This window comes from Pocillopora verrucosa, chromosome 5 (assembly GCF_036669915.1).
Source record: "Pocillopora verrucosa isolate sample1 chromosome 5, ASM3666991v2, whole genome shotgun sequence".
Taxonomy (NCBI): domain Eukaryota; kingdom Metazoa; phylum Cnidaria; class Anthozoa; order Scleractinia; family Pocilloporidae; genus Pocillopora; species Pocillopora verrucosa.
Window position 1 is genome coordinate 18,036,218 of NC_089316.1, and position 13,756 is coordinate 18,049,973.

The 13,756-nt window shown below is 36.3% G+C and overlaps 3 protein-coding genes and 1 long non-coding RNA gene across 4 annotated transcripts in view; 2 read left to right on the top strand and 2 right to left on the bottom strand.

Annotated features, from left to right (window-relative positions):
- The window catches only part of LOC131787159 (uromodulin-like), a 240,513-nt gene that overhangs the window by 85,429 nt on the left and 141,328 nt on the right, over nucleotides 1-13,756 (bottom strand). The gene's annotated exons all lie outside the window — the stretch shown is intronic.
- Nucleotides 1-13,756, top strand: part of LOC131787130 (germinal-center associated nuclear protein) — a 216,280-nt gene that overhangs the window by 54,571 nt on the left and 147,953 nt on the right. The gene's annotated exons all lie outside the window — the stretch shown is intronic.
- LOC131780170 (uncharacterized) lies at nucleotides 1,156-4,212 on the bottom strand. Its single transcript, XM_059096788.2, has one exon. The coding sequence runs from the start codon at nucleotides 3,861-3,863 to the stop codon at nucleotides 1,188-1,190; it is 2,676 nt and encodes an 891-aa protein (XP_058952771.2). The 5' UTR covers nucleotides 3,864-4,212; the 3' UTR covers nucleotides 1,156-1,187.
- On the top strand, nucleotides 4,714-9,205 carry LOC131780171 (uncharacterized). The gene is made up of 3 exons (XR_009339858.2): nucleotides 4,714-4,853; nucleotides 6,720-6,818; nucleotides 8,521-9,205. It is a non-coding gene; the product is annotated as an uncharacterized lncRNA (long non-coding RNA).

Genomic DNA, 13,756 nt, shown 5'->3' on the forward strand with positions numbered 1-13,756 from the left:
TGAACAAACATGCGTAAATACAAAAAAAAAATGTTCACAAGTATTCTCGTCAATCAGTGGTATTGACCCTTTAACTCCCAGATCAAATTTGTCATCCTCCTTGCTGCCAACCATACAATTTTTATGTTAGTTCAGAGAATTTTAGCATTAGGTCAACTAATTATTCCCAAATTGATATTTTTCTTTATTCTCATCACTTATCTACTTGATATTGTATTGATATTGCAAGGAGAAATTCTGTTTTGGTCAATCATGAGAGGTAAGAGTAAATGATATGAGAACATGAGAAATTCTACTTGTTTTCCATAACAGCATTTTTGGTAGAGTATATGTGAAATGCCTGCAGCATATTTGCCCCCTTAAATCTAACACTCACTCCTTAAATGTGTCTGTTTATGAAATATTGATAACTTAAGCCCTCTCATGATATAAATAACATTCCTGGCAAGCTCACATCTCCTTAATTTCTTTTTACATTTAAATTTAAACAAAATCTTTTAGAACTCTCCCAAACTTAACAATATGTCAAAACAAATTACCAAAAACTAAATTTTTAACTAATAAATATTTTTGTTAGTGCCTATAATAAAACTGGAGTAAATTTTTAAACATAACTATATCCCACCAGTTAAAAGATCAGTGTTCAAATCTGTTCCAATTTGTCTCTTCAGCCTCTACATTAAATCTTGACCCTTTCATTCCAAAGGTCTGAAAACTAACTCACTTGACTGTAAATCCTTACAGTTCATTTTTAGTAGTGTTGAGAATATGCTGTAACATGGACAAAACTCTATCAATAACAGAGCACTTTGTAGGTGACTAACTCTAGTCTTTGGGTGAATTGTACAACTTTGATATTACAGAGCACCTTTAAAATTGCTGGGTAATTAACCCAGCAACTCTGCTTTTACTTTTAAATGTTATGTTCCCCAGTTGATGATTTTGTTAATTCTCTTAACACATGTGAGTTAAATTTTCTCTCATAAAAAGGAGTGAAAAGGTTAATCACTAGATTTAAATAGCATGTAATCCTGAACAGCATATTGCCAACATCCCATTATTAACTAAAAAAATGTATCTTCACCTGGTATGCGCTAGTTGGTAACTAGGAAAACATATTAGAACCCACAGTTCTAAATGTTTACCATCTTTACCATAGCTTTTAATTTATGGTACCTGCACTTACTCTAAACAATAGTCTCTGTATCACCAGCATCAAGGAGACATCTTTCAACAGAATGCAAGTTCTCACTGCTTGAAGCACAGCCAGAGTCTTTCTTGTCTTTGCAGGATACTGAAACTCCATCTTTGGCTGCTTTCCTCCAACTGTGACCATCAGTATGAATAGGCTGCATTTCCCATGTTTCATTTTCATCAGCTGCCTCATCCCCATTAAGTAAGCTTTGTCTTTCCTCCTCCTGACTGGAGATGGAGGATGAAGGTGCCTCCTCAGTTGATAGGTTTGACCTGTTATCATCTTGAATTGTGCTGTGAGGAATGTTACCAATATCCTTAGCTTCCATGCCATTCATATTTGTCTTTCCTGTTTCATGATCACAGTCCTGGGAGGAAGTTTTTGGATTTGATGAATGTCTTTCATTCTGAGCTGGTTGATCATCACTTTCTACAAAATGACTCAACATTGCTTGCATTTCAGAGGCAAAACTACTGCCTAGATCCTCGTAGGACATCTTTAAGCAATCCATCTCTGTTTCAGCACCATCAAGATTAATGGAGGAGCTCTCATCAAACTCATTCCCTAAGTCATTCAGTCCATCTTCCATCTGCTCTATACCACCTCCTGCTTTAGAGGTCAACTTACTTCTCCCTGTATCAATTTTAGCATTAGTTTCTTCCCCTGTAGAAGTTTCACAGAGAGAGACACTCTCTGCTACTCCAGCCAGGGGAAGGATTTCCTCATAGGAGGATCCTTCACACATTACAATCTCTGGGACTGGCAATGTATTGTTGTCTACAACTTCAAATGTCTCTTTGCTGTTTGTTTCAGGAATACTTGAACTAGCAACAAACACCAAGTTCATTTCTTTCTCCTGCTTTCGCTTTTCAATGTGACGTTTTGCACAGGGCACCATACTCGCCAAAATCATGCAAATGACAAGAAAAGCTAACACTGAAAGAACAACCACAGTCAACAGGCTGTCATCCTCATCTTCATCATCTTGTTTGCCTCTTGCTGCAGCATGCATTTCTCCAATTATGGTAGTTCCAGAAAAGCCAAATGTTCCATTTAAAGCCATTGAGGTTGATAAGCTTACAAATGTTGGTGTTAACTCTGCAAGATAACCACTTGCAGGAAACAATGCATGCTGTGTGGTTAAATATGGCGTGCGAGTGAGGGCCATATGGGACATAGATGACTGCGATGATGTTGGCATGACAACAGATGAAGAAATTTCAGAACAATATGCTGATGGCTCAGCAGCTTGATACCTGATATGAAATCCTGTCCAAGCTATTGCATCATCACTGTGGAATTTCAGGCGAAGGGTATTCCCTGAGCTACAGATAACTGAAGGGGGTGGATTGCTATTGCAGAACTTTCCAATGATTGTTGCATTCGAATCAGTGCCATTCCATATTGTCAGATGATCATGGGGGCATCTCTGCCTATTTAGGTCTCCCTCGACTTTAAAATCCAAAAAAAGTAATTTCACAGATTTTCCTTCCGGCACAGAGATGGTCCATGTACATTTAGAATTGTGAAAATATTCTTTAGGAAAATTAGGTGACTTGACATCACCATTACTTCCTTGTAATTGTTCCTCGCAACCTGGGAAATACACTGCATAAAAGCCAACCTGAGGATCTGAGGAATTAGACTTGTATCGTACCCATAACCTACTACTGTTAGAACTGACTGGGGGAGGAAGGCTGCTTTCGTAACCACAATACTCGACCAATAAGGGTGCAGTTGCATAAGGCATTCCACCATCTCTGAACTCCACTAACCCATTACTACAAGGAATGTTGAAATTAATAAAATCAAAATGTATTTGTGAAGTGTTTGGTAAGATCACCGACCACAGACAATCTTGATCTTCCGTCGGCGTACCCTCTGTCACGATGTTTCCAGGTTCTTGGGCCAAAGCGCCGCCACAACCGAACGAACAACCATACACTTCTAGCCTCATGCAAACGAAGGAAAAGTAACTGGATGGGTACACGCGTAGAAAACGTGCGGTGATTTCCGGTGTAAGTACATTAAGCACAGTGCCGTTTCGTTTTTTATTCCCAAATAAAATTGTAGCATTGTCGCTTTTTTTATAAAGCTGCCAAGAAACACCGTCCATACTATACTTCAGTTGATATTTGCTAACTCTTCCCATTCGAAGAGACATTAATTCCACTGGAGGGTAGAAACCTTGTGTTGCGATTGCAGATATCGTCGTAATTCTCTTCATGTCGATTTGAAGGTACAAAGGTTCCAATAGGCTATCGGGATAATCAGAACACCAAGCAGATTTCCCGTTCAATCTGGCCGACGAGGCAGGGAAATCTTTGTGCGAGTCCAGAGCCGTCACGAACGAATCTTGTATTCGACCACTCTCCATGCCAAGGGGAATATTACAATCGTCGCAACCCGAGGTACGTCTCGTTTCTCCTACGCAATCGGCTCCGCCATTTTTCGGTTTTGGGTTTGTGCAATCTCTTTCTTTGTGTCGAAATGGCAGCAAATTGCTATCCGATGGGATTTTGCAAGAACTCCAAGCTGACCAAGTGCTCCAGTTTCCGTCAATAGGTTTTGGTTTATCCCCCCAATTTGGCCAAGGCCATACACAAACACTTAGATGTACAAAAACAGATAAAATCACGAACAACTGTACTTCATGTCGCACACACATGGCGATCGTAATCCTTCAACAAAATTCAAATGAAGTCCACTCTACTGACCTTGACGATTTACACCGGTGTAAAAACAAATTAGAACTAAAATCCTTGAGGAATGATAAGAGGTAATCGGATAAACACTGAGGTTCCCTTCCGCGCTCCAATCGTTGTTTACCAATGTTGGTGTTTCTGCGAACACGAAAACGTGTACAATATAAATGCCAATATCTTAGACAATGGGTCCGAGAAGCCGAAGTACAAACATTATGGGATTGACAGTAAGAATTGTTGGGATCGTTGCAAAGATCTAGTCGCGGCGGAGATGTGTTATTTCCAGAAATAGAAGGTTAGGGCGGAGTTTGCGCTAGATGGCCAATACTGAAACGGGCTTAATGACAACAGATATCAATGTCGCTATATTGTGACGAGTCGTTCATAATTCAACAACCAGGTAAACAAAGTCAGGTTGAAAAGTTTTGTGCCACACAAGCAATTCACACCAGGTTTACTGTAATCGTGGCCATTATATTGATGGACCATGCCTTTAGAAAAAGTTTTCCATCTGCTACAATCTCGTTTCAGTTTTGTTTCAGTTTTACCTCAGGACAGGCGAAATCCTGCTGTGTGAAGAATAAATTTCGCAACTAATTGACAACTGACAAAACTTAAAAAGAGTAACCTTCACAAGATTTTTTCCAAGTTTCCTATATTTTGGGTTTCGTAGCATTTCGTAAACGTGTTTCAGAAAGCCATATGGTCTGTTTGTTTGTTTGTCTGCTAATACGTATCACAAAGACAAGTGACCGAACTTCCGGTTTTAATCCAATTCATTTCCGCTTTGTAGCCAAGTTGAGCCAATCACTTCATGCCCAGGACACATGGCGCGCTATTAAAGATGGCGGATATGGCAAAACGAAGATTTATCTGAAATAATGAGCTTAATGGGCAAAGATTGCAGAAGAATCTCGGGTTTAGCGAAGCCTTTTGTGGAATGCAAAACAGAGGTAAGAGTTTACTAGGCACATTGCGTTCACTACGCCTAAGAAGTACGTGTAGTTAACACAAGTAAGTACGTTTTAACAATGTAGTCTTGTTCAAAATTGCGCAAGACTTGGTTATGAAATGCCGGTACATGTAGCTGCAAGGGGTTGGAACCACGGACTTTTCCAGTTTATACCCACATTTCTTTTTCTGAGCATTGCTCGTATCAATCTAAACCGTGACAAATTACCTAATAGGAAAGTTATTTGAAACCCAGAATAATAAAATGACATCGAAGGCATATGTGAAGTTTGGTTTGTTTATTTTTAATTTAAAGCTTACACAATGCTACGGATTTACATATGTTTTTCTCCACGGAAAAATAACTATTACTTGCAGTTGCTGCGTTAAATGAATTCTTCAGGACAAATTTATATTCAGGTTCTTTTTTATTACTTCTTGTCTTGTTTTGCTTTGTTTTGTTTCGATTTGCCTTCCAGCATAATGCAACTTATGATTAAATCAACTAAGTGTAGAATGGATACTTTGGTTCACCACTAAGGTGAAGCAAACAAAAGTTAAGTGAAAGTCATATTTCTTTTTGATGACAGCGTAGCAAATGATCTAAGTGATAAAGGTGTGATAAAAGTGTCCCTTAAGATCAGCCACATGTCAGCTGTTAAAGCACTATGGGAAGATTTGTTTGTTGCTGCACTTTGGGATCACTGAGAGTAACTTAACTGTTCAATAAGTGTCTTCTTCTGAATTTGGCAAAGAGAACAATTTTGCTCCCTAATGTGACTTACTTAAAAAATAAAAAAGGAAACTGTAAGAAATAAATTAAAAGCACTGTTGCTGCAAAAAATCACATTGACATAACTTATTGAAAATTCATAATTTTTTCTTTCCATTGCATTTTCATGAAGTTCTTTTGTTTTCAAGTCTGTTACTTTCATCAATCTTTTAATAAGCTGTCAGAGGTTTATGTAATAAATTATATCACAGCTTCCCACTTTTCACACCAAATGGAGGCTGTTATGTTTATTATCCCTCAATATTTTTCAACATGCGGGAAAATTGTTTATGAACAGCTTACTGTTGATGGTGTGGGAAGTTTACTTTTCAGTGTTTTCTGAAATGACTTTATGGACAAAAGAAACATGTTACTTCTTCTATAACAACCACACAATGCTTTTCATCTTTAATTAAATCCTAAACATAGAGTTTTTCCATATTAGATGTAAGCTTGGAAAATTAGGGAATATCACTTCAGGTACAGCATTGGATATCCCCAATTTTCTGTCATGTAATGGGTTTAGACCAGTTGCCTACTAGCAAATAAATTTGTTGGATTATAATGGAATTTATTGATCGTGAGTAATTTATCGTAAAAGTGAGGTTGTGGATGTATTTTTAGTATAATGTGTGATGTTGTGATTGAAATATGAAAAAAGAAGGGGAAAAAACAGAGATAAACAAAGAGAGAAACCAACTTAGGCCACTGCAAAATACAAGAAACCAAATTGCTGTTTTTGCCTCAGATTGGTTGATTAGATAGTGCTAATATTTTAGCCAATCACAGACCAGTCATGGAAAAGCTTAGTTCCAATATTAGATTGTTTTAGGCCCAATTAGATAGCACTGTGTATGATGAATAAAAAGATCATTACAGCATTCAAATCTGTCCCAAATTGTCTCCTCTTAAGCCAACCAGCTGAAATCTTGAGCCTTTTTCTTTCAAGATCCAAGAATTGACTCACTCAATTGAAAACCTTACTCAGTTTGTTTTAAGTATTGAGAATATGCCTGAGATTGTGTTAATGCTCAACTAAAAGGTTCTTTTCAGATATCTTATTTTCTTAATGATAATATTTTTATTCATTTTTCAGGCCCTTCTTTATGGAAGCTGTGTGTCCCAGAAAGACAACATTACCAAGCATGCCTGTGATAAGGAGTTTCAAGCACTTAAAGCCTGCATAAGACAAGCAGTAAGTTTTCTGGGAGACTGATCAGAGTCTCTTTTCTTTTGGTGTTTAATTAGCTTGGATATCATGTTAGATTTTAAACCACAAACTTCAGTTTTCATGATAAGATAGTCATTTGAAGATGGGCACAAAAGTGTCCTTTCAGGGAATGGGATGATTAAAATAGAAAGGTTTGGCTTTTTCGTGCAGCACTTTCTCTATAAGAAATGTCCATAGTTTCTTTCAGCTAGTAATTTGTTAAACACAAGGAGTTATGGACTGGCTTCAAGGGATAAAGTGAGTTTTCTTTTCCCAAGGCTCTCAAATGTTCCTTGAACTGGAGCCAAAGGCAACAATTAGGGTCGAATGAAAAATGGCTTTGGGTTGGGAGGTATAACATTGCAATTTTAAACAATTGCAAAAGTATTTGTAGTACTTACATACTTAAACATGTACTCTCAAACTAACTCTTACACTCTCAAATGAGTCAGCTTTAATCAGAATTAATCAGGTTCATCCTTTCATCAGTGGGTACTGTCCTACAGTGAGAGAGAGATGGGGTTTAACTTTTCATTGTCAAATTGTTGGTGTCATTTTTCGTTAATTTCACTCTGATTTTAATTAACAGTCATCAACAAAAATTAGGGACTCAAGATAAATAAGAGACTACAGCAAGTCACTTAGACATAGGAATGCTGTGCTTTTTCTACTTAAATTTAATACTTCTTACCTATAATAATGTAATAATAATCATAAGATACTGAAACAAACTGTTTCATTCCTGATTAGTCTATTGTCAATGAATTGAAAAATAAGTTATTGAGTGCAATACCCCGACTTGAAATTAAAACTTTTAAAGATAATTTAACAACACTAAATTCTTTAGTAGTTTAAAGAAAACATTTAAATTTGATGTGTCCATCACTGTCTACATTTTAATGAATGATCAAATCAAACAATATAATTATCTTAAGGCATTTTCATTTTTGAAAATGTTTTTTTAAGAAATGTGCGCCAGTAAATTGGACAAAGAGTAGTATTTGTATGAGGTTTTGTTTAGAACATATCATGCATAAAAGCATATCAAACAGCTCTGACATTTCATATTTTATGGTGACTCATTATATGTTTTGAAAGTTTTTCAAACAGCACTCCAATGGCTAGTTTATTTAACAAAACTTTCTAAACATCACTGATGCCTTTGAATTAAGAGATGTACTTGACCTCATGTAACTGTTATGCTGTCACATACATTTCCCATCTGCTCCCCTGTGCTCACAAGTGTCAATTCCTGCAAGAACGCACTGTTAGCTGAGGAAATCATAGAAGGACAATGATATTTTTTAATCCTTAATCTATACACATGCATTCCCTATTGTCCATACTTTTCTCTTTGTTCTGACAAGGAGAATTTGCTCAACAGTCAAAAGCTTTTTTTTTTTGACAAGGAGACAATTTGCTCAACAATCAAGCTATTTTTTGTCAGTGGTTTAATTTATGGATGACATTTGCAAGGCAAAACTAGTTTGTAGTCACTATCTGGGGTTTAAGGATTAGACAAAGGTAATAATCAAATTATAGAAAAACTGGTATGCCTGGCCTTTTTGTTTACCTTATGAGAAGATGTTAGTAAAATAGGGATTCTTATCAAATATTATCATGTAATATTTTATATTTTCATCTCTCTTAAGTTTTCTCATTGTTTGATGATGCATTTTTGTTGCAGGCAAAGAAAATTAAAGTGTAGAGACTTGAAAAGAGAGAACAACTGCACCTATTACAGGAAAGTTCTGAAACAGGACGTCACAGGCAACCTACTCACTTTTTGCGTGGGGTAACAATATTATAAGAGGAGACATTTAGGCTTGTGAAAACTGATAAAAAGAATGTCTCTGTCGGTAAATATATAAATACGGTAAACTGCTGCTTATAAGTGCCCTCTCCTCCCCCCCTCCCCCCCTCCCCCCCTCCCCCTTCCATTTATAAGCCCTCGGTTAAAGGCTCATCTAACTTTAAACAAAACAAAAAAAAAGCATCAAATTATAAGCTCCCCCGATATAACCCTGTTCTAGCTTTTCTTGTTTCTACAATACCAAAGTAGGAGAAGCCTCAGTGCTGTGACTTGGACATAGAAATTTTAATGATAGAAGAGCAAAGATGAACTTTTGAGAGAAAAGTCTGTTTTCTCAGTTTTGCTACGTACCAGTTTTCTTCATGTTGCCAGTTTTTATTGTGCCAAATGTATTGAAACTAATTTGATTTATTATGACGTTTTGAATCTTAATGAAAAACGAGTAAATAAAAAAAGTATTTTGATCAGCACTGCACTAGCCTTTTCTATTCCGGTTACACGTCCCCACGGCTATAGGTCCCTCTGTTAATAAGCCCTCCTAAAACCCTTACGAAGTTGTATAACCCCTGAGCTTATAATCGGCAGGTTTGTTTGTGTTGTGGAACTTTAAGGATTTGCCTCAGAAGGAATGGTGCTATTCTTAACTAAAATTTTGATTCCGTTTTGATTGACGTATAAAATCGAATAGAGACGTCGGCGAGTTGGTCTTCAATCCAGTACAACTTATTAGAAGTTGAACATATAGAAAAGTGAATATCTTTAGTAAAAAAACAATTTTGTTTTTTTTGTATAAGGATTTCATGGCGAATAAAGCGAGGTAAACATCGCCAATTACTATAGAAGCTTCAGTCGCGAACGAGTTAAATTCTCAACGTTTCCTCTGGTAACTTAAGATCGGGTCACACAATGCGTGACGGTTTCATGAATCAATCGCTTGCTTTTGCTCATGACGTAAGCTCGGGACGCCTGTGCGTAAAGATATTTACACAATTGCTGAGGCACATTCTGCCAGCATGGGTTAACTGTGCCTACATTGCTTATTTCTTCTTCTTCTTCTTCCGAGTCAGTTCTCAGGTCGCCGTTAAAATTAATATTCATGTCTAATCCATATCGGGGTGTTTTTTAAAATAATTGCAAGTGTCAGTTTCCTTTGAAGCCTACAAACAAAATGAGTTGCTTTCAAATTCGTGTTGTGGAGGTTCCTGACTGCATAGCAAAAATTCGAATAGCCTCCCTTTGTTAAAAATGGTTGTTCGGTTGGCTGATGAAGCTTATTTTCCTCGTGTGACAGGCATGTCACGTCGGCGAAGGATAAATTAACGCGCGCAAAATAATGCAAAGGTTTGATAGCGGAAATTTGTTTCCCTTTTTTTTTTTTAATTGGTTTAGCTGGCCAAGAATAAAGACAACGACTTTTTCAGTATTAATTTCCTAAAGAACAACACAGGTTACGTTTTTCAGCTAATTGTTGTACGCGTGACTTAAACGCATAACGCGATTAAAATTATTGTCTTAGCTCTGAATTTATTTACAACAACGCTCAACAGCAGCTGTAAAAACCTTTACTTTTCTGTGTATTTATTCTCTGCTGCTTATGTGGATAAATGCGATCAGGCTCTGAAAGTGTAAAGGGACAATCAATATTCAGGTACTTAATGTAATAGCCTTAACCCTTAGTAGTCAATTATTTTATCCTTCTTGCAGCAAAATTGTTAATTTAAAGACGGTGAGCAATTTTTTCGGTGTATCGCAAAATAACTTCATTTGCGGTACATATGTCGATTCTGTTGATGAATACGTGTTTGCTTTGCGCTCTAATGGAATATTTATTCTTCACTATTTATCTCTGGAACGTATAGTCTGTTATTCGATCCATCTAGTTTCTTTAGGTTGTGTGATATCACCGAAAAATGAACTGTACAATGAACTTTCTTAGTGCTGTCAAATCAAGGAAAATATAGCACTTCGGTAAAACTGATCAAAATTAATTTTCTCTCTATAAACATTACTACAATGTCGTGTAAACTGCTGACGAGAATCAAAAACAATCAACTTGTTAAAATGTCCAAATGCTTAGTGGTAAGATCTTTGGATTTCAGATGGAAAAATCTGCATGGGAGCATCCACTTTGAATTGTTGTTTTACATTTAATATAAAACAACAACAAAAGAGGAAAAATTGGCGATTAGTTCGTAAAACCAAAAATTTGAAAGTCAAATGAAAACTGAGTTGGAGACAAGAAGCAGTCAGCTTGTGGATGACGCGGGTTCTAAAAATTACTAATATTCCATTTTTTTTTTCTCGTCGACATGAGCCTTTCTTTCCTCAGCATCAATGAAAAAAATAGAAAAAAAGAAAAACATACTTTGTCCACATGCTCTTTAGGAAGACGTAATAACTACTAGAGTTTCAATAACTTTTAGTCTATAAATAACTTCCCTAGTCTATAACTGTTTACTTCCAAACAATAAACTCTTAATTCTCTAAACCATACCAGAGCTTTCTCAGGAAAGAGGGTAGTGGGAAAAACGCGATTCATCAAATCCCTTGTTCCTTTTTCAACGAGTGATGATAAGAATGCTCGTCCTCTGGTTAGGTATTAAAAATAGGTTCGCAATGCGTACATGTGTGGCTCACGAAATTTAGCTGCTTTTTGTCTCATTGGGTTTCAATTAGAAGAGCCAATATCTGATTACCATTAGATAGTTTTCAATATTAATCCTGTTCATTAATAACACAAGATAACTAGCATACAAAAGTCCCGAAATGTTCATTCTGAAGATGAGTTATTGGCCAAACTTTGGTTTGGAGGTCTCATTTTGACAACAAATGTTGCACATGTAACCCGAGGATTTTAGGAACTGAAAAAACATCAGCATAATCTTCCATAATGATCTGAGAGATTCAGTCACGATTATGTTTACGTAACAAAGTGGAATTGACTTCTGAAGTTTGTTGGTTGCTTGTCTTTTCCAAGGCAAGTGATGTGAAATAAACTCTAGGGAAGAATTTCATATGAATATTTTTGACATTTTGTGTACCAGTACACAAGGAAAAAACTTTTTAGAAGGGCAGGGACATTCGGGAAATGATGTAATCTAAACTAGAAGTTATTGGGAGCTTGTTTGGTTTGAATGCGTGACTAATTTTAGACAATATATACATGTAAAGTAACACGATGCTGAGTGTAGGTTTCTTTTGTCCATTAGGGTATAAAGTTCAACTTTCAGTTGGTTGAGAGCAAAACGTTTACTACAATTATTGTATTTAGGTTTTGTGGGATTGTATTTTCAATAAAGAATACAGAAAAATTCAGTTGAGGTAGGTAGATATGAGGTTGCAAATGGAAGAGTCTAGGGAAAAAAGATAGGTGCATTACAAGATCAGAACACAAGCAATGTATCATATGTTGAGTTAAGTACTCAACATAAGTAGCTATTTCAGTTAACATTAAAGCACTAGGCTCCTATTCATATCTTAATAAAAGCGAAACCACTTTGTTACTGAATTCCAATAGATTACTCCCCAAAGTTTGGAATCAATCACAGTAGACATTTAGCACCATGTTAATGACAAACTGCAGTTTCAGGTTAGGCGTTAGACATTTGTGACTTTTATTGGTTTAGCTATGTAAACATTCAAGTACAATTTCATTTAAAGGGGCCGTCAAATCGAATTGCCAGACAACAGCAGTGTCTGATTTTCTAATGGCAACAAATAAGTCCTATTTTCACTCACTGGCTAAAAATTGTTTATTCTATTTGTATTCAATGACATGTAATGCCATGGGGTGGCAGGATATTCTGCAGTTTAACCAAAATTTTATCTTAGCATTTACTAAAAAGACTGGTTGAGTAATTTTCTCACTGAACATGTGGCATAAACAGAAGTTCAGGATAAAAAACATTCCAGTAAATGACTTACGTGAAATGTGACCGAATAGAGAGTCAATAATGACTCCCAAGTTTCAATGTGAAATGTTGGCCTGTGAGAGCACAACTCCACGCTGTAATCCATTTAGAAGACAAGCCGAATGTAGGAAAGCCGGCGTTTCAGTTAGAGACTTTTACTTCCTTTTCATATGTTGTGTTTGGTTTCTTTTATTTCTGAAAGGCAAATGTTCAATTTTTGGACTCTCGTGAACATTTTGCAAATCAAGTTCATTATCGCTGACAAAGACACCTTTAATTTCAAAAGGAACAACCCCTATTTGTAAGCAGGAAATTTTCAAATATGACACAAGGTTTTCAATTCCTTCAATGGTAAGCAAAGTACATTTCCCCAAATGAGTGGGGCATCCCATACAAATCCCTGGAATGAGCATCAAAAATTTTAAAGCTTTGTTCTGAATTGTTAATCACTGCAACAGTATTAATTCCAATCGTTAAAAAACAACAATTGTAGTTAATCGAAGTTAAGTTGACAATTTGAAAACACTTGTCAGAGAATTTTGAAGAGACATGTATGACCCATTATTTGATGCCTTGAACAAACTTCCTGTCAATGACTCACTATATTCTAATGTGTATACTTTATTATAAATTGAAACAATGCATGGAACATCAGTTAAAAGAAAATAATCATTTGTCTGGACAGAACATCTTATAGAAGTATAAAAATCATTTTCAATGGTAAGAATATTATTCAGAGTGGAAGAAGTCCACAAATTGATACCTCCTATGTGATTATAAATAATAGCAGTAAGTGACATTGCTACACATTGTTTACCAGTATTTTTACCAAAAAGTGCTTCATTTCCTTGACTGTAGTCAGCACATATTGTTCTTGTTGGATCGATCGGATCGTGCCATAATGTGGCTGCACACATTGTGTAAGCCGCACAAAAATGTCTCCGTCTTTGTATCTTTGTTGAAGTCGATTTTAAAGGTTAAAAAGGTTGCGAGACGGACGGCTTGTAACATCACTGTTAGATCACGTGAACCTCATTATTTGTTTTATCAAAATGTATCTGTTCGTGATCGCAAAAGAGCATGAGCCACGCCCAAACTGATTTCCGTTGGTGCAAAATTTTGAATTACAGTGGCAAAGTCAAAGTGTGAGATTGAAGACTGCAATTAAACTGCACAGCTTCTATCGTTGTCCGTGCTTC

What these genes read in the sequence shown, in the direction of transcription:
- LOC131780170 (XM_059096788.2), bottom strand. Translation starts at nt 3,863, where the DNA reads ATGTGTGTGCGACATGAAGTACAGTTGTTCGTGATTTTATCTGTTTTT.